General features: G+C 40.8%; 1 protein-coding gene across 5 annotated transcripts in view; it reads right to left on the bottom strand.

The window, feature by feature from the left end:
• The window catches only part of lnx1 (ligand of numb-protein X 1), a 153,786-nt gene that overhangs the window by 89,232 nt on the left and 37,277 nt on the right, over positions 1-27,277 (bottom strand). For all 5 annotated transcript variants that reach the window (XM_055636085.1, XM_055636111.1, XM_055636101.1 and 2 more), the window contains exon 2: positions 16,760-17,223. In XM_055636085.1, the coding sequence (XP_055492060.1) occupies positions 16,760-17,124 (365 nt within the window). In that variant the 5' untranslated portion in view covers positions 17,125-17,223. The remainder of the gene's footprint in view (positions 1-16,759; positions 17,224-27,277) is intronic.

Below are 27,277 nucleotides of genomic sequence, written 5' to 3'. Positions count from 1 at the left end.
CTAGCTCCGAACTCTGAGGCACACCACGAGTCACAGGCCTCCAGTCCGAGAAGCAACCTTCCACCATCATCCTCTGCTTCCCTTCCATGGAGCCAATTTGCTATCCATTATCTGTCTCTCCTTGGATCCCATGTGATCTAATCTTCCAGAGCAGCCTACCATGTGGAACCTTGTTGAATGCCTTACTGAAATCCATGTACACAACATCTACAGCTCTGCCTTCATCAATCTTCTTGGTCAGGTCTTCAAAAGAATCAGATTTGTGAGACAACATCTTCATGCAAAACCATGCTGACTATCCCTAATCAGCCCTTGCCCGTCCAAATGCCTGTATAACCTATCCCTCAGAATACTCTCTAGTAACTTTCCAACTACAGACGTTAAGCTCACCAGCCTATTGTTCCCAGCATTTTCCCTGCAGCCCTTCTTGAAAAGAGGCACAACATTTGCCACCCTCCAGTCTTCTGGCACCTCTCCTGTATTTAAGGACGACTCGTACATTTCAACCAGTGCTCCCGCAATTTCCTCTCTAATTTCCCGCAATGTCCTCAGATATATCTGATCAGGCCCTGGAGATTTGTCTACCTTCACACACAATAGTATCTTCAGTACTTCTTTGATGATAACACTGACACCTCTCAAGACACGTCCATTGACTGCCCCAAATTCCTGCATCCTACTGTCTTTCTCCTCAGTAAATACAGACTGGAAATACTCATTGAGGACCTTGCCCATCCCTTGTGGCTCCACACAGAGGATGACCGCTTTGATTCCCACTGTCTCTCTCCCCCTTTTCCCCCTTATGTATTCATAAAATCTTTTGGGATCCAGTGTACCTAATTCTATGAAACGCCTTCCCACAACTGTATTTGTTGTTGACTTTGATCCCATATGAACTTAGGAGAATATTCAAATGAAGAAATTACCTTTATTGGGGTTGATTTTCAAAATAGTTTGAAAATATTTATGGTAATTAATTTCAATACACAGCAAAACAGCTTGACATTCAAGCCAATAATCTGTTCAATCATTCATTATAGTCATCTATCCTATCTACATCTTATTCCCACTCTCTCCATAATTATTTTTGTCTTTTACATTTTGAAATTAGATATCTCTAAAAATATTAATTAACAGCCTTGAATTCTCTGCGGTTGTGAATTCCAAGTTCACCACCGCAGAATGCAAAAACTCTGTCTGAAATCTCTTGATTTGTAACCATGACTTCCTGTTTTTGACACTTCAGCCAGGAGAAACATCCTCCGCACACCCAATCCATCTTGTCCGATCAGAATTGTGCAACTCTCAATTAGATCCTCATCTTTCCATAGTCTAGTGAACACAAAGCTAATGCGCAGTCTCTCTTCATAGGACAGTCCCACCATAGAAACATAGAAAATAGGTGCAGGAGTAGGCCATTCGGCCCTTCGAGCCTGCACCGCCATTCAATATGATCATGGCTGATCATCCAACTTGGTATCCTGTACCTGCCTTCTCTCCATACCGCATGATCCCTTTAGCCACAAGGGCCACATCTAACTCCCTCACCATCCTAGGATCAGCCTAGTGAATCTGGGCTGCACTCCTTTTGCTGCAAGTATGTCTTTGCTCAAATAAGGAGGTCAAAACTGTACACTATAATCTAGCTACACTATGATCACATCAAGGTCCTATACAGTTGCAGCAAGACATCCTTGCTCTTGTACTCAAAGTTTCTTGTTATGAAGACCAACATCATATTTCTCTGTACTAGATTTGTGCAATTTCTACTTTTACCACTGACTCTGCTTTTGCCAATTATTTCTAGATAACTGTCAGCTAATTTTATCAATTATTAATCATGGATTGATTGATCAATGCATGATGCTCTTAGCCATTGGTTTCAATATGAGAGTGTTCAATCCGATATTGAATAAAGCTAACTCAACAGCTTGGTACACAGAGAAAATTGGAGCAATTTCCAGATGATTTAAATGTAATTTAGGAGGTTATGGAATTGGAGGTGAGGATTAGCTATGGTGAAGGGAATTACTTTAAATTTCAAGCATTTAGTGCCAGCATTAAGCCACACCACAAATGTTTCATATAGGTACAGGGTAAGGCAACTTATTTTCTCCATGTATGCCTCCATTCTAACCTCTGCAGTGGCTATAGGTTAGATAAGATGCAACATTGTTCAGCAGTCTTCATAGATTGATTGCCAATTCAGTGACTTGCCTGAATTATGGTTAATTTTGAGTTGCTTCGGTGTCTATATCTGGATTTAAATATCTAATTATTTCCTGAACCTTTCTTTTTAGAGCCATGACATCAAATACTTATATTGTGAAATCATCCCCATTTACTATATTTATAATGCGAGAAATTGTGAATAACTGGTTATATTTGAATCAGAACTTACAATAAGTAAAATAAAGTGGTGAATTAAAATTCCGTATCTCAACCACCTCTGTTTTCTATATTGTGTTCTGCATTTGTCACCGTGATATTGCTATCAAAGAATATCCCAAGCAGTAATGCCTCAAATAAAAGGTACAAATGAAAATAAAGCTTACAGCTATGATATAGCTTTCATGCACATCTGGTCTGGTTTGAAATGCTTTAGACAGTTTAATAAGTAATTGCAATTCAATGGGAAGGCTAATCTTTCATATCAAGTAGCATAGACATATTCTTTCAATAAAGCAAAGGACAAACATTCAAATTCACAATCATTACTCAACTACAGTCAGAAACATTTATCGTTCTTTTATAGGGGCACAAATTGAATCTTTGGCCACAATTTAATAAAAGATAATGCTGAAATAAGAGTCTCTTCCTATTATCAGAATTATCTTCCAAATTCTGCTGGAAGAGTAATCTCAGGAATTTGAGCCCATGCATGACGGACTCATTTTGTTTTCAGATGGTTATGATTTGGAAATTATAGGCACGGGATAGTAGACTTTGTCATTGGATGATGTATCAGTATAACAGAGTAATTAAGTTATTCAAACAAAGGAGGCAGAAGTATGTGTGAGCAGAATTTAAAGCTACTGGAAAGTTTCAGCAAATAAAAAAAGTCTGTCAGGGCCCCATTAGATTTTGCAATTGATTTTGACCTGAATTGTAACTTTATTGGCAGATTCCGCTTCTAAAATGCCAGAAACTCAATTATGAAACAACTTATTCTACAAATTATATTTTTATTAGGAAAGCTAATGGGTCTGTAGCATCAGAAAACTCATTCTTGGTCCTAGAGTTCAATAAAGGATTTGAGATTACACCCCCCCCCCCCCCCCCCCTCCTTGTTTAGTTCTTGTCATAACAATCCAGTGCTCATGTGTCTCTATTGAAGGCGGTCACTTCATCAGTTCCTCACTACAGCTTATTTTTCACTAACACGGCATTCTCAAATTTAGACTTAAGCAAGCGAATGAGCTTCAAAAAATGAACGGTGAATCACCAAACCAACTGTCAGATTAATGGAATGCCGTACAAGTTCCCACATGAAGGTGACAAAATATTATGTGTTCTGTTATTGAATGCATTTTATGAATGCTGCCAGTTTTGCAGAAAGATTTTAAAATAGAATGCAGATTGTGGAGCTGTTCCTCACAAGTCCTGGTTTTATTTGTAGAGAAGGAATTTACTTCAACAAAGTAAGGTAGCACAATATCAGAACTGCGGAGCTTCGTTGAAGAGTAAAAATAATAGCCCTAAGCTAAGATAAGATGCTGATAGCAAAGTGGCAGGAATTGTGGAACTGTCTGGCTCTTGTTTAAATGATGCAGTGTCTTTTTAATGATCAGATCTATCTGTCCAGCTTTCTTTAGCATCTGTGGACATTTATTTGGAATCTCCAGATCTTTCAAAATTCCCCCTCTTCATGAGTATTCCTTTACATCATTCCACCTCGGCAAATTCATCACCTCACACTGCTCTGAATAAATCTCCTTTGCCAATTCCTGTCAAATTGATCGCACAATCTATATCTTCCTGAAGTCAAACCTTTTGTACCTGTCGTTCACATGTGCTTCCTGCTACCGAACCACTTTTCGATCCAATTTGTGTAAAGCCAAATGCAGCCACCAACCTGTTTCTCCAGCTTTACATAAATCTACCCAAGAATTCTCAGGAAAATACTATAACCTGTAGGGAGCTGTTGTCCTCGCTAACTTTATCTGATGATTATGACTATTGGAAAACTTGGACAACCAGGTCTGTCTTAGATGGGCATCTTGGCTGGCATGATGCATTGGACTGAAGGGCTTGTTCTTATGTTGTACGACTCTACAACAAAATGCAAGGGAAAATTTAGCTCGTGCAGTGATCAACACAACATGATGGGTCCACACAACAAACTGTTTTTCCCATCTGATCCTATAGCACTCCAAGATATCGTCAATCCTACACAGCTTGAGATAACAAGGCGCTAAATTCTGGAATTAACTCTTTAAGCCCCTCTCATTCACTTTCTTCCTTGGAGACACTCCTTAAAGTTTACCTATTTGACTACACTTAGCCTCTCCCCAAATATCTTTTGCAGTATGACATTACATTTTGTTTAACTGTTCCCTTGAAGCGCTGATTTATTTTACTGTGTTAAGCAGTATTCTACAAGTGCAAATGTTAGTGAAACAAAATGTAGTTTATCCCCTTTCACAGCTAATATATTGTGCTGACAGTAGACAAGTTCAACGGAACAGGCGAAAACCAAAATATTCACAAAATATTCCCACTAGTATATAAGCACCGTACAATAGCGTAGCAAATCCTCAAAGTGAAGATAAATCCTACAAAGATGCCACCACATCCCACAAACCTCTGATGGCATCCCAGAAAATATAAATCAGGGGACAGTCAGATCGCATGGAACCCAGGGTGAGCAAGCCAACTTGATGTAAAAATGTCTTGAAGGGAGGAGTGGTGGTTGAGGGTTGTTTTTCAGACTGGAGGTTTGTAACAAATGATGTAACAAGGATGAGAGGGCGATTACTGTTGTTCGTTATTTATATTAACAATTTGGATGTGATTGTAGGTGGCACGGTTATTAAATTTATAGAGTACAATAATATTTGTGGTATAGTGGACAGCAAAGAAAGTTATCCCAAATGACAATGTGATTTGGAACAAATGGGCCAACTGGCTGAGGAATGATGGATATTTCACCAAACAGATGTTGCTTTTTGGTAAGACTTAAGGGCCTGTCCCACGAGCATGCGACTGCATGCGGCAAGCGCGACCTAACCGGAAGCGGGGGCCGCGCGGAGGTCGAGTGATCCCGTGCGAGTTGACGTGAAGTTCGAGCGTGACGTACGGCGTTCGAGACACTGCGCACGCCCGTCGAGGCGGTGCGTACAGCCTCAATGCGGCTGCGGGCCGGCAGAAATTTTTGGACAGTGTCAGTTTTTCGAAGCCTCGCGCATGTCGGGACCAGCTCCGCACAACTCCATACGCCTCCGTTGATTAAAGTGGGACCGGCCCTGCGACGCCGTACGGCTCAAGCGACCACATTGGATCGCGCTTGCCACATGCAGTCGCATGCTCGTGGGACAGGCCCTTTACACAGTAAATGGTATGGCTTCAGGGAGTGTTGGAGAACAGAGAGGCCATGAAGAGCATTCTTGCCTTTACTGTCAAGGTACAGGAGTTGGGATGTCATGTGATATCTGCACAAGTTGTCGTTGAGGCCATATTTAGGGGACATTGTACAATCTTACTATAGGTACGAAGCTATTAAACTGGAAAGGGTGATAAAAAGATTTCCATGAATGTTACTACTGGGGTCTGTAGTGATTGAGTTAAAGGAGAATACGAATAATCTGGGTCTTTTTTTCCTGGCATGTAGGACATGACCTGAGGGGACCTTAGAGGTTTATAAAATCATGAGGGGCATCATGACTGTGAACATTCACAGTCGTTCCCCCAGGGCAGGGGAATCAAAAATTAGGGGGGGTATAAGTTTAAGGTTCGAGGGAGAGATTTCAAAAGGACACGAGAGGCAACTTTTTCCACATGGAGGGTGATGCATATATGGACCAAGCTGCCAGAAGTGTTAGAGATGGATACAATCATGACGTTTAAAGACACTTGGACAGATACAGGCACTGGGTAGGCAAGGAATATGGGGCAGATGTAGGCGTGAAACTAGCTTGGTTAGGCAACTTGGTCAGAATACAATTCTATGACAATGAAACGGTCAGATCAGGTAAAATAAGACACAAGAGTTCATGTTTATGTTGAAGAACGTGTTCACAAGTGTGCTAGGGAATACTGCATTGAGGAGGCGACCTTGACCAATGATAGAGCTGGCATGAGGGTACACCTCAGGAAGGGTGGATTGAACCCGACACTGCTGCCCCTGCCAGCCTTCATGGAAATGCAATTGAGTCGATTATGGATGCAAAGGCACACAAGATACGAGCCTAAATTCGTCTTATTCCTTCTTGCCCATCTTCTTCATTTTCATCTTTACCAACTCTTAACTTCTACTCTTTCCCTGTTCCAGTCACACTTGTTTATTATTCTACTGCTACTCTTTTATACTAAGTGCCCTCTCTTTACCTGGAAGTCTCCATTCATGCTTTCTAAATCCTGAAGTCTCTCAGTTTACTCACCTTTCATCATCCCAATCCTATTCCACATTACAACACTTTTCATTTTTACACATTTTGATTCTTTAATGCAAGTCACTCGATAAGCCCTTTCAGCATGCAAGAGATACAGACATTCAAGCGGTTCGTTTTTTAATTTTAGCAATACGTTTTAAAGTAATGTTCTAATATCTCCAATTATTCACCGTAAAAAGGTTATTTTTAGTATTTTCCAGCTGTGCCTCTGATGGCACAATCAGGTTGATGTGTCCTTCCGGCAATTTTTGCCGTTAGATACTTTCAATTATTTGCATTTTCTTTTTAGTATTAAAAGAGACCCTGGAACAAATAAAGATTTTAAAAAAAATTGTTTTTTTTGTTTTGCAGTAGGTCAAAGCTGCATATAATGACATCCATATGCAACTGTTTTAATAAAAAGACAAAACAAATCAAGAAGAGTAGGTAATGTAATTAAGGTATGTTTGCAATTCAAGAATCTAAACCATAAAATAAACAACAAGACTAATTGGCAAAAAGTACCTCAATAGCAACATGAACTGAGCAGCTCAGTTTTCATTGTTCCCAAGCATACAGTAAAAAAAAAAATCTAAGCACAAACAAGATATGGAGTTGTTTTTGGCCACTCACAGCTCCGAATACTGAAAGTCCAGGCCGCCAACAGTGTTCATTTACAGTGCCCTACATAATGTTTGGGACAAAGACCCATCATTTATTTATTTATTTGCCTCTGTACTCCACAATTTGAGATTTGTAGTAGAGAGAAAAAAAAAAATCACATGTGGTTAAAGTGCACATTGTCAGATTTTAATAAAGGCCATTTTTATACATTTTGGTTTCACCATGTAGACATTACAGCAGTGTTTATACATAGTCCCCCGATTACAGGGCACCATAATGTTTGGGACACATGGCTTCACAGGTATTTGTATTTGCTCAGGTGTAGACAGGATTTTGCCATAAATGCCTTTTCATGCCTTTTTTGATGATTTCACCAGGATAATGCGTTTTTCATGATCGAGTGCCTAAATCAGCTTTTTTGGGCAGTTTTGCTAAAAGGCCGTGCTATTTTCTCTAGTTGTACCATGATTACAATGACATTTTGTATGTGAACACGTTAATATTAATGTTATTATTAACGTGTTAACATAGTATAACTTACAAGAAAACTTCCACCACCGGGGCAAAACCGTGCATGCCACCATCGGTCATTCATTCATTTGTGCCGCTGTCCGCTGGTTCAGTCTTCTCCAAGATCTATTTAAGAAAGAACTACAGATGCTGGAAAAATCGAAGGTAGACAAAAAATGCTGGAGAAACTCAGCGGGTTAGGCAGCATCTGTGGGGAGAAGGAATAGATGATGTTTCGGGTTAAGACCCTTCTTCAGACTGATGTGGGGCGGGCGGGAGAAGAAAGGAAGAGGCGGAGACATTAGGACTAGAAGAAGAGCTGGGAAGGGGGAGAGAGAAGAGGGAGAAGACAAGGGCCATCTAAAATTGGATAAGTCAATGTTGATACCGCTGGGGTGTAGACTATCCCAGCAAAATACCCAAGCTTGTCTCCTCACTACATTTACTGCTGGCTCCAGTTGCAAATCTGAGTTTGAGTGATCTGTGCAAGGCATTCATTGATGATGGAATTCCACTGGAAATTGGAAAACAAATCTCTCATAGGTTTTTTTTAGAGAAATACACAGAGAAACATATACCAAGCTAGTCATCATTACGGAAAAATTATGTTGACAGCAACTTCAACATTGTTGTGCAGAAAATTGGAAATGAAGTTGCATGCAACAAAATATGGATCTCAATAGACGAGACAACCGATGCTGTGGGGAAATATGTTGCCAATGTGATCATCGGTACACTGGAGGCATATTGGAGAATTCAAAGAGCTCAACTATTGCTCAGTTGTTTACATCTTCATTTGCTGTACTTTGGCCAGAAGGTATAAAACACGAGAATGTTCTTCTGTTTGTGACTTAAAAGTTTTATTCCCCAAAATGTTGCATTTGACGTGCTTAGCTCAAGGATTTCATAGAATTCCCAAGCACATGCTACGTAGCTTGTTTCCAAATATCAATCGCCTAGTTTCCGATGTCAAGAAAATCTTCCTCAAAGCACCGTCACGTGTGCAGTTGTTCAAGGAAATGGCACCTGAGATTCCGCTACCTCATCAGCCCATTTTGACTAGGTGGGGTACATGAATCTCTGCTGTACTTTACTATGCTGCAAATTTTGAAAAGATAAAAGAAATCGTCAACTGTTTTGAAGAAGAAGAATCTGCTGCAGTCAGGATCGTCAGTGAAATCATGCAGAAAAAGTCCCTCCACCACGATCTTGTGTTTATTGCTTCCAATTCTGCAACCTTCCCACAAGCTATCACTTCCCTTGAGGAATGTGGCGAAACATTAGTGAATAACTTGCATGTTTTCAACAAAGCAACTGACGATGTTCGTAAAGTTGGAGGTAAAGACATACAAGGAAAATGTAAGAGTGATTTTAGCTCACAAAGATCTTGAAGAAATACAAAACATAGCTAAAGTTCTCAAAGGTAATTGTTATGCACTAGATATCGACATGAATATAGAGTCTGTAGCTTGTTTTGGGTATGCACCAGTGACCTCAGCTGAGGTAGACAGAAGTTTTTCACAACTGAAGCACATTCTGTCTGTCAGACAGTATAATTTAACACCAGATAATTTGAAAAGAAATGCCATTAATTATGTGCAACCAGGCAACTTTGGTCATTTAATGTACACAAAAAAGCTGGAGAAACTCAGCGGGTGCAGCAGCATCTATGGAGCGAAGGAAATAGGCAACGTTTCGGGCCAAAACCCTTCTTCAGACTGATCGGGGGCTGGGGTGGACGGGGACAAGAAAGGACAAAGGAGGAGGAGCCCGAAGGCTGGGGGATGGGAGGAGACAGCAGGGGGACTGAGGAAGGGGAGGAGACAGCAAGGACTAACAAAATTGGGAGTATTCGATGTTCATGCCCCCAGGATGCAGACTCCCCAAATGGAATATGAGGTGCTGTTCCTCCAATTTCCGGTGCTGCTCGCTGTGGCCATGGAGGAGACCCAGGACAGAGAGGTCAGAGACGGAGTGGGAGGGGGAGTTGAAGTGCTGAGCCACTGGGAGGTTAGCTTGGTTATTGCGGACCGAGCGGAGGTGTTCGGTGAAACGATCGCCCAACCTCCGCTTGTTCTCACCGATATAGATCTGCTGACATCTAGAGCATCGGACGCAATAGATGAGGTTGGAAGAGATGCAGGTAAACCTCTGTTGCACCTGGAACGATTGCTTGGGTCCTTGAACGGAGTCGAGGGGGGAGGTAAAGGGAAAAGTGTTGCATCTCTTGCGGTTGCAAGGGAAAGTGCCCGGGGAAGGGGTGGTACGAGAGGGAAGGGAAGAATTGACAAGGGAGTTAATGGAGGGAGCGGTCTTTGCGGAAGGCAGATATGGGGGGAGATGGGAAGATGTGGCGAGTGGTGGGGTCACGTTGGAGGTGGCGAAACTGACGGAGGATTACTTTTTGTATGTGACGGCTGGTGGGGTGAAAGGTGAGGACTAGGGGGACTCGGCCCTTGTTGCGAGTGGGGGGGATGGGGAGAGAGAGCAGTGTTGCGGGGTATGGAAGAGACCCTGGTGCGAGCCTCATTTATGGTGGAGGAGGGGAACCCCCGTTCCCTGAATAATGAGGACATTTCAGATGTCCTGGTGTGGAACGCCTCATCCGTGGAGCAGATGCGGTGTAGACGGAGGAATTGGGAGTAGGGGATGGAGTCCTTACAGGAAGCAGGGTGGGAAGAAGTGTAGTCCAGATAGCCATGGGAGTCAGTGGGTTTATAGTGTATGTCGGTCAGAAGTCTATCACCTGCAATGGAGATAGTGAGGTCAAGGAATGGTAGGGAAGTGTCGGAAATGGTCCAGGTGTATTTGAGTGCCGGATGGAAGTTAGTGGTGAAGTGGATGAAGTCAGTCAGTTGTGTGCGGGTGCAGGAGGTGGCACCAAAGCAGTCGTCGATGTGTCATTTAATGTAGTATACTTTTATATTATAATTATAAACCATATGTTGGTGGTGGAAATAAATGCCATTTTTTGCCAAGTTTTTACACCTTTTTTGTCAATAAATGAATTTCGTGCCTTTTTTGTAATTTTATTATGTCTTTTTGCCTGCGTACTTCAGTGTTTTTAGTGCCTAAACATCCTGGCTCTACAGGTGTATTTTTTTATTGCCTCCTTAATGCAGGTATAAGAAAGCTCTCAGCACCTAGTCTTTCCTCCAGTCTTTCCATCAACTTTGGAAACTTTCATTGCTGTTTATCAACCAAAGTTGTGTCAACAAAACCATTATGAGACTGAGAAACATGAATAAAACTGTTAGAGACATCAGCCAAACCTTAGGCTTACCAAAATCAACTGTTTGGAACATCATTAAGAAGAATGAGAACACTGGTGAGCTTACTAATCGCAAAGGAACTGGCAGGCCAAGGAAGACCTCCACAGCTGATGAAAGAAGAATTATTTCTATTATAAATGAAAATTCCCAAACACTTGTCCGACAGATCAGAAACATTCTTCAGGAGTCGGGTGTGAATTTGTTAATGATCACTGTCTGCTGAAGACTTCATGAACAAAAATACAGAGGCTACACTGCAAGATGCAAACCACTGGTTAGCCGCATAAATAGGATAGCCAGGTTACAGCTTGCCAAGAAGTACTTAAAAGAGCAACCACAGTTCTGGAAAAAAGGTCGTGGACAAATGAGATGAAGATTAACTTATATCAGAGTGATGGCAAGAGCAAAGTATGGAGGAGAGAAGGAACTGCCCAAGATCCAACGCATACCACCTCATCTGTGAAACACGATGGTGGGGATGTTATGGCCTGGGCATGTATGGCTGCTGAAGGTACTGGCTCATTTATCATCATTGATGACACAACTACTGATGGTAGTAGCATGATGAATTCTGAAGTGTATAGACAAATCCTATCTGCTCAAGTTTAAACAAATGCCTCAAAACTCAATGGCCGGCAGTTCATTCTACAGCAAGACAATAATCCCAAACAGACTGCTAAAGCAACAAAGGAGTTTTTCCAAAGCTAAAAAATGGTAATTTCCCGAGTGGCCAAGTCAATCACCCGATCAGAACCCAATTTAGCATGCCTTTTATATGCCAAAGAGAAAACTGAAGAGGACTAGCTCCCAAAACAAGCATAAGCTAAAGATGGCTGCTATACAGGCCTGGCAGAGCATCACCAGATAAAACCAGCAACTGGTGATGTCAATGAATCGCAGACTTCAAGCAGTCATTGCATGCATAGGATATGTAACAAAATACTAAACATGACTACCTTAATTTACATGACATTGCTGTGTCCCAAACATTATGGTGCCCTGAAATGAGGGGACTATGTATAAACACTGCTGTATTCCTACATAGTAAAACATAAAAGTATAAAAACGGCCTTTATTAAAATCTGACAATGTGCACTTTAACCACATGTGATTTTTTCCATTACAAATCTCAAATGGTGGAGTACAGAGGCAAATAAATAAATGATTGGTCTTTGTCCCAAACATTATGGAGGGCACTGTCGTTAGCCAGGGCAACGTTATCAGCAACAGAGCCTTCATTGTTACAGGATCAGTGATGAAGTGCTGCTCTGTTAGTTGTCTTTCACCCTCCTGTTGAGAACACACACATTAAAATCAATCTGTGCCACAGGTCATTTCCTGCTTTATGGCCCAATTGTGATTTCTGCCCAAAGATTTCACTCTAAAATTAAATCCCTTAAAACCAAGCTGTACTGAACATTATTGAAATATAAGAAGATTACTGATTCTGATCAGCTGATGTTTGAGTGGAAGCAGTTTTCTTTCTGAAAATTTGAGTAGGTACCAACATAGTTTGGGAGAACCTAACAAGATAAATGAAGGCACCGGCCGTGGTCTGTTCCTACATTTTTGTTTAAAAACGAATCCTGAACATGAAAGTAATCAGCGACCACACTTCATAAATCTTTGCCACTGATTCTTACCCTGTATGCGGCATCAAAGTTAATGAAACTACAACAGATGGGAGGGCGGTTAAAATTAAAAATACAAAGGTAATGAAGAGTCACCAAAAGCAAAATACTGCAGATACCAGAATTCTGAAACAAAAGCTGCAAATGCTGTGCAAGCAGCATCTGTGGAGAGAGAAACTAAGTGAACATTTCAGTCAATGGCCTTTCATCGTAAATCATCCGTTGATTCAGTTGGTGGTATTCGCACCGCTGAATGAAAAGGATCCATGCTTAAGTTCTACTCCAAATAATACAGTACAAATTTTATACTGATGCCAGGGAAGGAAAGACTGCTGCAATGATAAAGGAACTCAATATTACTGATTTGTTAAACAATGTTTCCACCTGCCTTTCAAGTGAAAAAATAAGTATTCTTGAGCAAAGTGCTGCTTGCTGGAGGAACTGTGCATCAGGCAGTATCTGTGTTGGAAATTGACAGATGACATTTCTTCAGACTGATGGAATTAAGGGGAGAAATCTGGAAGAGAGAGATGGGCTGGGGTAAGGAAGATGAGTGAAGTGGCCAAGGCTGGAGGCAAAAATGAGACAAAAGGTGCCAAATAAGGAAAGAGGGGAATAAGGAAATATGGGATTTGAGGGCACCCTCGTACATACACATTTCTCCAACCATCCCCCCCCCCACCATCCCAGTCAACTGTTCCTTTCACCTCCTCATGCTCATCTTTCATCGCAGTCCCATATTCCTCTTTTATCCCCTACTACTTCTCTTCATCTGGTCCCGACCTGAATGGTCGGTTGTTCATTCCCATTCCTTCTCTCCCGAGATACTGCCCGTCCCGCTGAGTTACACCAGCATTTTGTATCTATCTTTGGTATAAACCAACATCTGCAGTTCTTTCCTATACATAGGAATCCCTTCATCCCTTCCACAGATGCTGCCTGACATGCTGAGTTCCTCCAGCACTTTGGTTTGTACTTAAGATGCCAGCATCTGCCGTTTCGTGGTATACTTACAAGTAATTCCTTTCCAACATTTCAAAAGCAGATTTTTTTTTAAATTTCAAAATAGACTTTATTCAATTGATAAATATATACAATTCCTGAACCATTCAAACAAACAAAATTCATCCGACATTTTCGGAGACTATACAAATTTTTCCAGTACAATTTTTTACATTTGTCAAATTTCACCAAACTGTCCCCCACCCGTGCCACTCTGTGGCCCCTGTCCAAGTAATAAATATATACAATGTGCACACAGTGCGAAAACTCCATCCGACATCCCCGTCGGCCACAGAGACCGCCCAACACCGTTCACAAGTCTTCCAAGTTCCAAAGCTGATTACCCGATCATTGTTATAACACCACTTGTGGGTTTGACCAAAGATTTGACAACCATCTTCACTGTCTACAATGCCACCCACCCACTTTAGGGTAATCCGAATAGGAACGGACTTGACAAAACCAAATAATCATCTTTCATCTGGCCCCCTCAATGTGCTAAGCTTACAAATAATTATTTTCCAGTATTCTGTTCCATTTACTATTGTCCACCTTTCAATTTATTGAATGTCAACAGGTTATTTTAAATTAGAAGACACCTTAACCAATCAGGATCATAGCCCCAACCCAAATCCACACTAATTTTAAGGAAGCCAATTAAGAATTTGCTGCCACTCTTGTTTCCCAACTTCTGCAGCTATCCCAGCAACTAATATGAATGGCTCAAATAACAAGAAAGCCTTGAGACTTTTTAAAATTAAAACAAACAGTGCTAATTGTTTTTCTCAAAATAAAAACAAAAACATTTCCATTTTCCCAGATTGGGCTCTAATTAAAGTCTACTTGTAAAATTCCTTTGTGTGGTATTTTGCACAGTTAAGCAGCTTATATCCAAAGATTAATGACGACCTTAAAATGGTCTTTGAAGGAACATTGTTCAATGTGTTGCTGTGTGAAAAGTAAATTAAACCTGGATGGTAGTCAATAATCAAAAACTGTTCCTGTTTCAATTCAAAGTCTGTTGCATGGTCTCTGATGTCTGATCACAAGCCACATTGTAAAATTATGAAGTGTAGAAACAAGGAACTGTTTGGAACCAGCAGATGCTGGTTTACAAAAAAAAGTCTGCCTTCACATCAAAACTGAAATAAAGCGTAAGAATTTTGGGCTATGATCTTGGTCATCACTTAGTACATTCAGAGAAAGCCGATGAGATTTTGTTCTTCAGGGTGGCCAATGAATATTAAAAGTTTTCACATATAAATAAATATAAAATAAATTTGTAATAAAAGAATTTCAATGTTCAAGTTAAGGAACGAAGTAGGAACAGGCCTCTCCCCTCCCTCCAAGCCTGTTCCAAAACAAAAGAGAGAAGTTGAAAGCGATCTCAATGTGTACATTTGAGGAGGAAGAACAGCTGCCATTAATCAAATTAAAACCGAGTATTTAATATAAAATAATTAACATTTGAAATTCAAAAGTTGGCTGCATCATTGAAAATAGGTGTTGGAGTAGGCCATTCGGCCCATCAATCCAGCAGCGCCATTCAATATGATCATGGCTGAACATCCAGAATCAGTACACCGTTCCTGCTTTCTCCCCATATCCCTTGAATGCATTAACCCCAAGAGTCACATCCAACTCTCTTGAATACATCCAGTGAATTGGACTCCACTGCCTCTTTCTGCAGAGAACTCCACAACTCTCCTCCACTTTCCACAACTTTCTTATGCAGTTGTATAGGGCAATGGTGAGACCACATCTGGAGTACAGTTTTGGTCTCCTACTTTGAGGAAGGACATCCTTGTGATTGAGGCAGTGCAGCGTAGGTTCACGAGATTGATCCCTGGGATGGCGGGACTGTCATACGAGGAAAGATTGAAAAGACTAGGCTTGTATTCACTGGAGTTTAGAAGGATGAGGGGAAATCTTATAGAAACATATACAATTATAAAAGGACTGGAGAAGCTAGATGCAGGAAAAATGCTCCCAATGTGGGGCAAGTCCAGAACCAGGCGCCACAGTCTTAGAATAAAGGGGAGGTCATTTAAGACTGAGGTGAGAAAAAACTATTTCACCGAGAGAGTTATGAATTTATGGAAATCCCTGCCACAGAGGGCAGTGGAGGCCAAGTCACTGGATGGATTTAAGAGAGTTAGATAGAGCTCTAGGGGCTAGTGGAGTCAAGGGATCTGGGGAGAAGGCAGGCACAGGTTATTGATAGGGGACGATCAGCCATGATCACAATGAATGGCGGCGCTGGCTCGAAGGGCCAAATGGCCTCCTTCTGCACCTATTTTCTATGTTTTCTAGGTGAAAAAGTTTTTCCTCAATGGCATAACCAAAATTATCTTTCCACGATGCAACAGATTTGTTTGGCCACAATATATAACCAGTTAAGGAAAATTAAATTCTTCAAAATACAATAAGTTACTTTTTTCTAGAGCAATTGTTCTCCCCGAGCCTAAAGAGTAAACTAAGCCATAAAATTCATGGAAGTCATTAAATACCTACGTTGTGGGAGTGTTCAAAGTAATAAATGAGACTAATAGTTATTTAAATATTACAGAAACCTTTTGGAAGTCTGAGAAAATTATTAATGTAATTTCAAGGAATGGCAGATGTTGGTTAACCAAAGAAAGGCAAAATGCTGGAGTACCTCAGCAGGTCATGCAACATGTCTGGAGAACATGAAAAGCTGATGTTTCGGGTCAGGTCCCTTTAGACTGATTGCAGGGGGAAGCGGGAAAGAAAGCTGGAAGAGGGAAGTATCAGGACAAAGCATTGCCAGTAATGGGTGGACACAGGCGAGGGGGTTTTAGGCAGATTTATGGACAGAGATGAGAACAAAGATGCGATCCAAAAGGATAAAGAGTTGAGAAATGTGAAGCTCGAGGATAGAACAGTTGTGGATTGTGAAGCTGGTGGATAGAATGTTGGAGGGGGAGGAAGAAAGCAGAGGGAGGGGTATTAACATTATTAATGGAATAAGTTTCTAAATTTGTTTTAATATACTGTGAATGGAAGTGATCACTTCTTCAGCTAACCAAAAACATTACTCAAAACCCAGTCAAAACCCAGCGATAAAATAATTTAATTGTGAATTGCCTCCATAGCCAAGTGGACTTACCTGCGACGCAGATGTATTTTGAGGTCACAGCGCTGCAAGATTTCAGTGCAATGTTCCTTTAGCGGGCAGAAGACCAATACTTTATCCAACAACTTATGGACCAACAGGCTTGATTTCTTGCACACCATGAGACACAAGGGCTTACGATCCATGGGACAGAAATCTTGGGTAAGTAAGAAGTTAGTAAGGCACAAAGTGCAGAATGTGTGCCCACACGGTGTATCCATAGGCTCCACCAAGGGCTGCAGGCAGATGTCACAGATGAGGTCATCGTCTATTTCATCCTGATAATTATATGAATGGTTTTCCTGAGGCAGGTGTGATTGTCCACAGCAGATACAAAGGGGCTGCGTCGGGAGATCCATTTTCTGCTTTACAGTCCAGCAACATTCAATGAAAGGACGTTCCAAATGAGTCTTTCATCATTTTGTCAGATCACAGAACTTTCAGGGCAAATTCCACAACTGAAAGAAAATAGATGCAGATATTTAAACAACATATGGTCTCTTTCCAATAGACAATGATTTAAACCTTATGAAATGCAAATTCTGCAAGAATAAAAAGCACAGTGAAAAGGCGCGCAATTTAATTATCAGAGATTTCCATTTGCACATTGACAATAACCCAAGATAACATGCTCAAAACCATTTCATGGATTTGATTGAGACAAGCGCTTCAAGATTTCCGCTCGGGTCAAGCAGCACCACACTCACCCAAACCAGATTTGAAGTGACAAAAGCTGCTGCCTCCGGATCCCTTTCATGGGCTGCAAAGATGTCCCCGGCTGAGAGGGAGATTTTGAATATGGAACAGCACAAAAAAGGCTCTTTGGCCCACAATGTCTGTGCTGTACATTCTGCAAAAAAATCTACCTGCACATAACCCATATTCCTCCATTTCCCATATCCATAAGCCCATCCAAAAGTCTTTAATGCCACTAACATATCCACTTTCAACTTTGCCCCTCTCACCCTAAAGCTACGCCCTCTAGTATTCGATTTTTCCATCTTAAGGAAAGGATTTTGACTCTCTCCTTCTGCCTCTTAATTTTATATACGGGTACAAAGATTGTAAAGAACTTGAGCACCCCAGAAAGCAAACAAATAAGTGCTATATCAAAGACTATTGTGAAAAGTCAAAGCTCAGGGTGTAGGAGGTAACGTAATGGGGTGGATAGAAAATTGGTTAACTAACAGGAAGCAGAAAGTAGAAGTATGTATTTTCTTGCTTGGCAAGATGCAAGTAGTCATGTGCCACATGGATCTGTGCTGGGCCTCAACCTTTTACAGTTTATGCAGCTTGGATGAAGACACTGAATCATACGGTTGCTAAATAAGCACGAAAGTAAATTTTGGGGAGAACAAAGTAGTTTAAAAGTGCCAAAAATGAAACGTGCAAGATCATTCGGGGTTTTGACAGGTGACTGGTGAGAGACTGAAGGAGAATCTAGTACAAAAAGCCTCATCTTAAAACTAAGCTGATGCTTATTTGAGGGTAATGATATACGTTTTGTTTTTTTGCTTGGAAAGGTGCAAATGTTTTGAGTTCTTCAAAACATTTAAAACATAGGTAGGCAGAAGCAAGTGGATGAAACATTGCTGAGGTAGGCAGGAATACCTAAGGTTAGTCAGACTGGCTATGATTTTATTGAATGGCAGAGGAAGTTTTTGGTTTATAGGTTCTTGATTTACAGCACAGCAAGGTCCATTAAGATTCATGCCAGTTAGTAGCAGAGCAAATCCATTGGTCCTACTCCCCTCTTGCCCTGCAACTCAGTCTCTCTCATGTCCATCGATTACCCATTCAATTTCCTTGCCACTCATCTATACCAATCGGTCATTTATAGTAGCTAATGCTTTTGGATGTGGGAGGAAGATGGAACATCCAGAGGATGCTCGTGTGGCAAAGGGAAAATATGCAAACTTCACACAAACTGCCCATAGGTCAGGATGAAATCAGGCGTCTTGAATCTGTGTTTGCGTCATACATAGATGCTCTCAAATTTGTAATAAATCAATGCACCATTAACATAGACTTGCTGGATGAAAAGTCAGATTTTACACAAATGTTCTGTGATGAAATTCTTTGCATTCTGAAGTGGTAAGAGTTTTGCTATATTGCCATGTCGCCTTACAGGACGATTCCCTAGACCAGGCAGCTTACTACAACTATGCAGTGGGTGGGGCAGTGACGTTATCATTGCTAGTGTCATCTGAAAAAATGCAAAACAGTGGGACTGAGAAAATGTTAAAATCTTTTTATTTTATTAATATTTTTCACTGTTCTATAAACCTTCATGGTCAAGCTCATGCCTTTTTCCGTGGCATGTCTAAACAAGGCTTGCCCAAACATCATGCTCATTTGGATCTGCCTGAATGATTCTCATCAGGTAACACCCATTAATACTTTATCATAAATCATTCTTTCAGAACTGACAGCTGCTCGTGAAACAGGATTTTGCTGTTATGTTGGTTGTTATGATCCTCCCTGAAAAGCAAATGCCTGAATCGGTCTCGACCTGTGGAGATGAAACTATGCTGTTCATTTCACAATTCTGTGAAAGCTTCCCACCCTTGGTAAATTAATCCTTTGACACGAATAACAACATTTAATAGCAAAATGACTGATGCATATTATGCACACATCATAAAGCTTTTTATTAAGCAATCATGCAAAATTAAATGAAATCTCTAAACACCAAATTTGTTGACATGATTATGTAATAAACCACACAATTTCCTCTTTTTTCAACAACACACTGACAGATGTATATTTCTGCTTCTAAATCGATTTTGTTTAAAATACCATGAAATAAATCTTTTTGGAAAAGATCATTGCAAGAATAGATCCAGGCACCAATGATAATTTATTATGAGCAGTTCCAATCTTAAATTTTGAGCTGATATGGTAAGAATTCATCAACAGAGAAAGGTTGAATAAGTTAGGTCTTTATTCTCTGGAGCGCAGAAGGTTAAGGGGGGGGGGACCTGATAGAGGTCTTTAAAATGATGAGAGGGATAGACAGAGTTGATGTGGATCAGCTTTTCCCTTTGAGAATAGGGAAGATTCAAACAAGAGGACATGACTTCAGAATTAAGGGACAGAAGTTTAGGGGTAACATGAGGGGGAACTTCTTTACTCAGAGAGTGGTAGCGGTGTGGAATGAGCTTCCAGTGGAAGTGGTGGAGGCAGGTTCGTTGGTATCATTTAAAAATAAATTGGATAGGCATATGGATGAGAAGGGAATGGAGGGTTATGGTATGAGTGCAGGCAGGTGGGACTAAGGGAAAAAAGTTGTTCGGCATGGACTTGTAGGGCCGAGATGGCCTGTTTCCGTGCTGTAGTTGTTATATGGTTATACGGTTATATGAAAATCAGATTGGCTTTGTGTTTGATGCATCTATAAACCCGTCACAGGTCTACAGGTATAAATTACCATTCTTGATAAAATGCGCTCACTCGATTGACACTGAACATCTGCATCATGATCACCTACTTCTACCTAGGCAACATATGCTCCCAACTCAAGTTGTCTGCTGCAAAAACATTCACCCACAATTTAGTAACCTTAGTCAGAAGAAGGGTCTCGACCCGAAACATCACCCATTACTTCTCTCCAGACTTGCTGCCTTTCCCGCTGAGTTACTCCAGCATTTTGTGTCTACCATTTACATTAGTAACCTTAGACTCTGCTGTCCTAATGCATATTGTCCAACCTCCAAACATCCTCCCTCCAGAAACAAGAACTTAAAGAACACTGCTGATGATACATGTCTCACCGAAAACCATTCGCTCATCTCCTGTGTGCTAAATTTGCTTCTCCATTCTCAAATCCTGTGTGGCATTGCCTGTTCCCAAATGCAATTTCATTCAGCCTCTGTATTCTCCATAGAGATTAAGTATAAAGCATATTTTACTACAAGGTCACGTTGATTATCCTCAAATTTGCACCCTTCAATTTATTTGCAGCACCAGTAACAGCCAACATCTGAGCCCAATCCCCCCCCACCCTGGTCATAAATTATTTGCCAACCTCCTTTAAATTCACTTACTTAAAGAATACCTCTTTGATCAGGTTCTTGATCACAATACAGTGGCAGAGCACCTTCAAGTATGTTGTCATGCAAAATATACAGTATCTTAATATTTGTTAGCTTTTGCAATCTCCTGTCCAAGTCAGAAGGTCCTTGATTAGTGGAGTACCATAAAGCAAACCTACAAATTCTCAATATCAATCCAGAAAGAGTGCTGCACTGATAGAAGCGCTGTAATGAGCCCCATCTGTCCTCTCAGGTAAAGGAGGACCAGGGTTGTCTAGCGACCCACATCATTAAAAAATAAATAAACTGGACATGTAAAGTTTCTTCTGGGATCTTGATGGATGCACATTAGCTACCACATGCTGAAAGTTCCAGCATTGATCACATTTCAGGGATGCTGAATTTCCTCTGGGACATTCCCGGGTCATGAAAAACTGCATAAATGCAATCTATTCCTTCATTTCATTTGCTAAGCACCATAACTTTTGCATGAAACTGTGCAAACTTTGCTGTATTTATGTTCTTGTGAAGTCATGTCTTTTTACCCTCTCTTTTTCACCTTGATCTGTATATGTCAGATATAAATGAGACTTAAATGTCATCATTTCCTTTTCCAAATAAAGGCTAATGAACTGCTGTAAAACTACATAGGTCAGTGAAGCTAATTGATTACAATTAGTTACAAGTGGAGTCAGGGGATATGGCGAGAAGGCAGGAACGGGGTACTGATTGTGGATGATCAGCCATGACCATATTGAATGGCGGTGCTGGCTCGAAGGGCCGAATGGCCTACTCCTGCATCTATTGTCTATTAATTAGGCAATTTGGACAAGTGAAACTTCAAGGTAGACATATTAAATTGGATTAATACGCAAAAGTACAGAAATTCAAATCTTAACAATTTAATTAAGTTTCCACTAGAAACAAGTAAAAGATTGTAAAATGACAGCAACATTCTCGTATGAACATACATTTGCAAAATTAAACAGCAAAAAGTTGAAGTCTGATTTACCGACACATGGTGTCAGAAGTTTGTTCAAATAAGATGGTTATTGATTCCAAACAGACTTTCCACTCTGTTGATAGCACAAAGCACAGAATAGACCAACGATATTGAGCGCTTTGGACCAAAAATATTTGCTATGTTGCTGAAAAAATAGCTAATCAAATGAGAATCCTTTCATATATAAAATTGTTGGCATTTAAATCCTCATGAACTGTGGCTAATATCCAATATTCACTTCTACAATGTTCCTATGAAATTTCAAAGCAGTGGCAAGATTTATGTTTAAGGCTATCTATTTTTACATCAGAATATCCGTTTGGAAGTTACATGGTAATGCATGATCATGGCATTTGCATGCAATTCCACATTACCACAAACATCACAAGTCCAGTAGCTCTTCCCTCTTCAGATACCAGCTCACTGTCAGGGAGTTTTTCCTCCCCATTAGCATGTTCATATCCCTGGCTGCTAAATTCCTTTCATCTACTAGTATACCCAGGTTGAGCTACAGCAGAGCACTCTCTAGTCTATGAAGATAGACACAACATGCTGGAGTAACTCAGCGGGACAGGCAGCCACTCTGGAGATAAGGATAGTGTGACGTTTCAGGTCAAGACCTTTTGAAGAAGGGTCTCGACCCAAAACGTCACCCTTTCCTTCTCTCAGATGCATGATTTGGATGAGGGCGGGGACGACTAGGAAGATATACACAACGTCCATAGCACAGTGGCTCGAAGATTATTGCGGAAAACGGCTTCTGATTCATTGGGGACACAAACCAGTACTTGGGATAGAGGATCTTCCATTGAAATGTTTCATCTCAACCATGCCAGGACCAATCACCTGGTGAATCACATAACTTTTTATCTGAAAGCACACAGCATTAGTAACAAGATGGATATGAATAAATTTGATTCAAGTTATGAAAGAGCATATTCAGACTGGAACAATATAATTACTGGAGTGTCACAATTTCTTGATCCTCAGTTATAACAAGTTAGGGCTTTATTCTTTGGAGCGCAGAAGGTTAAGGGGGGACTTGATAGAGGTTTTTAAAATGATGAGAGGGATAGACAGAGTTGACGTGGAAAAGCTTTTCCCACTGAGAGTAGGGAAGATTCAAACAAGGGGACATGACATGAATTAAGGGACTGAAGTTTAGGGGTAACATGAGGGGGAACTTCTTTACTCAGAGAGTGGTAGCTGTGTGGAATGAGCTTCCAGTGAAGGTGGTGGAGGCAGGTTCATTTTTTATCATTTAAAAATAAATTGGATAGTTATATGGATGGGAAGGGAATGGAGGGTTATGGTCTGAGCGCAGGTATATGGGACTAGGGGAGATTATGTGTTCGGCACGGACTAGAAGGGTCGAGATGGCCTGTTTCCGTGCTGTAATTGTTATATGGTTATATGGTTATATGGTTATTTTCTTTATACTACCTGGTGAAGGGGTTGAGCATGTTATCTATATTTGCTCATGGCATAAGAGTGAAGAGCATGCTCTAATAATGATATCTGAACTCTGTAATAGGTTACAATTAGATTGGGTGAGTGGGTGAAAACTTGGTAAGCGTCATTTAACGTCTGAATGAGCAAGATCGTACATTCCAGTAGGAGGAATCAAAATGCAGACTATTATCCAAATGGAGATAGGCCAAATGAGTCAAATGTAATCTAGGTGTTCCTGTACATCAATACAAAAGATGAGCATGCAGATAGAGCAAGTTATCAAGATGACAAGTGCTTAATGGAATTTTCCGCTGGGCAGTTCACCCACTTCATTCCCAGAGGGTGGAGATCAATAACAGTAAAGCAGTGCTACAATTGTCGAAGGGTAATTGCACAGTTGCAACTGCAGTACCGTGTACATTTTTGGTCTCCTTATTTAATGAAGGATATATGAGGATCGGAAGCAGTTTAGAAGAGGCTCATTCCACTAATTACTGGAATGAGAGGGTTGTCCTATCGTGGACCTAATTAGGATTGCAATCTATAGTTAGGACAAATTAGGGGTGATATCACAGAAGATACAAGATCCTAAGGCAGAATGACAAGTGGACAGTCTCCAACAAGGGGACAAGTTTATAAAGGGATGGACAAATTTGCAGATGACACAAAGCTGGGTGGCAGTGTGAACTGCGAGGAGGGTGCTATGAGAATGCAGGGTGACTTGGGCAGGTTGGGTGAGTGGGCAGATGCATGGCAGATGCAGTCTAATGTGGATAAATGTGAGGTTATCCACTTTGGTAGCAAAAACAGGAAGGCAGATTACTATCTAAATGGTGTTGTTGGGGAAAGGGGAAATACAACAGGATCTGGGGGTCCTTATTCATCAGTCAATGAAAGTAAGCATGCTAGTACAGCAGGCAGTGAAGAAAGCGAATGGCATGTTGGCCTTTATAACAAGAGTAGTTGAGTATAGGAGCAACGAGGTCCTTCTACAGTTGTATAGGTCCCTAGTGACACCACACCGGGAGTATTGTGTGCAGTTTAGGTCTCCCAATTTGAGGAAGGACATTCTTGCTATTGAGGAAGTGCAGCATAGGCTTACAAGGTTAATTCCCAGATGGCGGGACTGTCATATGCTGAGAGAATGGAGCGGCTGGGCTTGTGTACTCTGGAGTTTAGAAGGATGAGAGGGAATCTTTTTGAAACATATGTTTATTAATGGTTTGGATACACTGGTAACATGAAACATGTTCCCGATGTTGGGAGAGACCAGAACCAGGGGCCACAATTTAAGAATTTAAGCCATTTAGAACAGAGGCGAGGAAACACTTTTTCTCACAGAGAGTTGCGAGTCTGTGGAATTCTCTGCCTCAGAGGGCGGTGGAGTCCGGTTATAACCATATAATATAACCATATACCAATTACAGCATGGAAACAGGCCATCTCAGCCCTTCTAGTCCATGCCGAACACTTATTCTCCCCTAGTCCCATCTACCTGCATTCATACCATAACCCTCCATTCCTTTCCCGTCCATATACCTATCCAATTTATTTTTAAATGATAAAATTAAACCTGCCTCAACCACTTCCACTGGAACCTCATTCCATACAGCTACCACAGGTTCTCTGGATACTTTCAAGAGGGAGCTAGGTAGGGCTCTTAAAGATAGCGGAGTCAGAGGATATGGGGAGAAGGCAGGAACAGGGTACTGATTTGGGATGATCAGCCATGATCACATTGAATGGTAGTGCTGGCTCGAAGGGCCGAATGGCCTACTCCTGCACCTATTGTCTATTTACATTAAAAAAATCAAGCACTTGGAATTTCTTCAGGCAGAGTGGTAAATTTATTGAATGTTGAATTGGTGCCGAAACGGTGTTGCAGTTAAGGGAATATCAGCCTTGATCATATTGAATGGTGGGTCAGGTTTGAGAGACTATTCCTACTACTACTTTGATGACTTGTTTTATTGTCCTACAGAGCTTTCAACCAAGGCAGCATACTTCACAAATTAAGGCATGTAGACAAGAGGATCTAATTTAGTCTGCAAAATTTCCTGACAGCAAAAGCTACTTGCATCTGCCTCCATAATTAGCTCATATTAGAAGCAAAGGGCAATGGTTGGGGACTGTTTTTTGTGACTGGAAAGCAGGACGAGTCAAACTCCAAAGGGCTCAGATATTTGTCACTTGTTCTGTGTACAGTTCACATTTAAACACAAGAATCAGGATAAGGTTCGCCAAGGATTTGAGCATATTCTGTGCAACTTTCATGAGAAGAAAACGTTTATATTGTATGGCAATGTAGAAGGTCTGATCAGTTAAACAGCAAAGTGACAAATATAATTTAATCTAGAGAAACGGAAGGTGATGATTTTGGTGTGTTAGAACAAGGGTAGGAAGTGTTGCATCACATGGGCCAAAGGGACTATTCTATGTTCTATTTTGCACTTTTGACCCTAAATGTGAGAACATCAACATTTCTAGGCAAATGGATACTAAGATTATTAAGGGATTGGACACGCTGGAGGCAGGAAACATGTTCCTGATGTTGGGGGAGTCCAGAACCAGGGGCCACAGTTTAAGAATAAGGGGTAGGCCATTTAGAACAGAGATGAGGAAAAACCTTTTCACCCAGAGAGTTGTGAATCTGTGGATTTTCTCAAATATTTCTTAAAGATAGCAGAGTCAAGGGAAATGGGGAGGGCAGGAACAGGGTACTGATTGTGGTTGATCACAGTGAATGGCGGTGCTGGCTCGAAGGGCCGAATGGCCTACTCCTGCACCTTTTGTCTACTCCAGTCACAAGGTCATTGGCACAGGCAGGAGTGCAATCTTAGCAAACTCCAGGAATGGCGAGGTTTAGTTGAATGGAACAGAGTTTTTCTTAAAGCTGTTTATTTGACAGCTGCTTGGGAATTCCCATCTACAGCAGAGAAAATCACCAGGCTGAAATAATGTCAAGGGTGTGGCCAGACAGCAATTGGGAAGGAAATTGAGATCATGGGAATAGGGAGGTTTGGGGGCGAAAAAGTAGGAATTGTCAATTTTAGTTGCACAGAAGAGCCACAAACAGCAGATTTGTTTGATTGACGATACATTTTGTGGGGTTGGGGTGGAGACTATATTTAAAAAAAAAAAAATGTAGTTGCATAATTGGGCTGCGTCTAAATTAATTTACTTTTTGGGTTTTCAAGTCGGAGCAAATCTAGTTGACAAATATGTAAGGCTACCTTGTTATTGATGTCTTCACAGGACGTGATTAGGTTACGTGCAACCTTCAACCATAAGATAGGCCAAAAGTGTAAGGGCTTTAAATGATTTTAATTTTTTTCAGGGTAACAGTTTCACTTTTCAAACATTGCATCTTTGTATGTCAGATTATGTCATTTACGCGTTTAATCTTGTAGAATTATAGTCTTTGGAATCTTATATATTATAATAATCTTTGGAAGCATTTTAGATATCTTTCAGTGGTGTGGGTAAAGGAAGTCATAATAAGGGTAATCCTGGAAAATCTTGGTCATTTAGCTTTGAAAGAAATCTGAAATATTCTTTCTTCACTCTTTGTTGACCTGGATCTGGGACTGGAAATGATTTCCAAAACTAGGAACTGGTATTGCAGATAAAAGGTTGATCAGCATATAACATCTATATAGTGACGCTCTGATATTTGAACAGATGTTAATTCAAGAAGTTATATTTCTTAAAAACAGGAAATATAAATGACTACAACCTCCATAATTGTCAAAAGAACTTCTTGCCGTTTGCTTATTTTTAACACAGGACTTTTCTTTTGCAAACTACAGCAGTAACTTTGGGATAAAGACAACATTGTCGGTCACTTATGTCCACTCTTGGCTCAGTGGAGTAGAAGTGCCTTGGAGTCAGAAGGTCATGACTTCAAGTCACATTCCAGACACTTGAATAGATGATCTAAATTGACATTTTAAACCAGCACAGAATAGTATTGTGCTTTAGGGAATGAATGCCTTCTCTCAAACAAGATGTTAAACCAAATCC

The sequence above is a fragment of the Leucoraja erinacea genome, chromosome 1 (assembly GCF_028641065.1).
Source record: "Leucoraja erinacea ecotype New England chromosome 1, Leri_hhj_1, whole genome shotgun sequence".
NCBI lineage: Eukaryota > Metazoa > Chordata > Chondrichthyes > Rajiformes > Rajidae > Leucoraja > Leucoraja erinaceus.
This window is presented reverse-complemented; position numbering and strand designations above follow the sequence as displayed.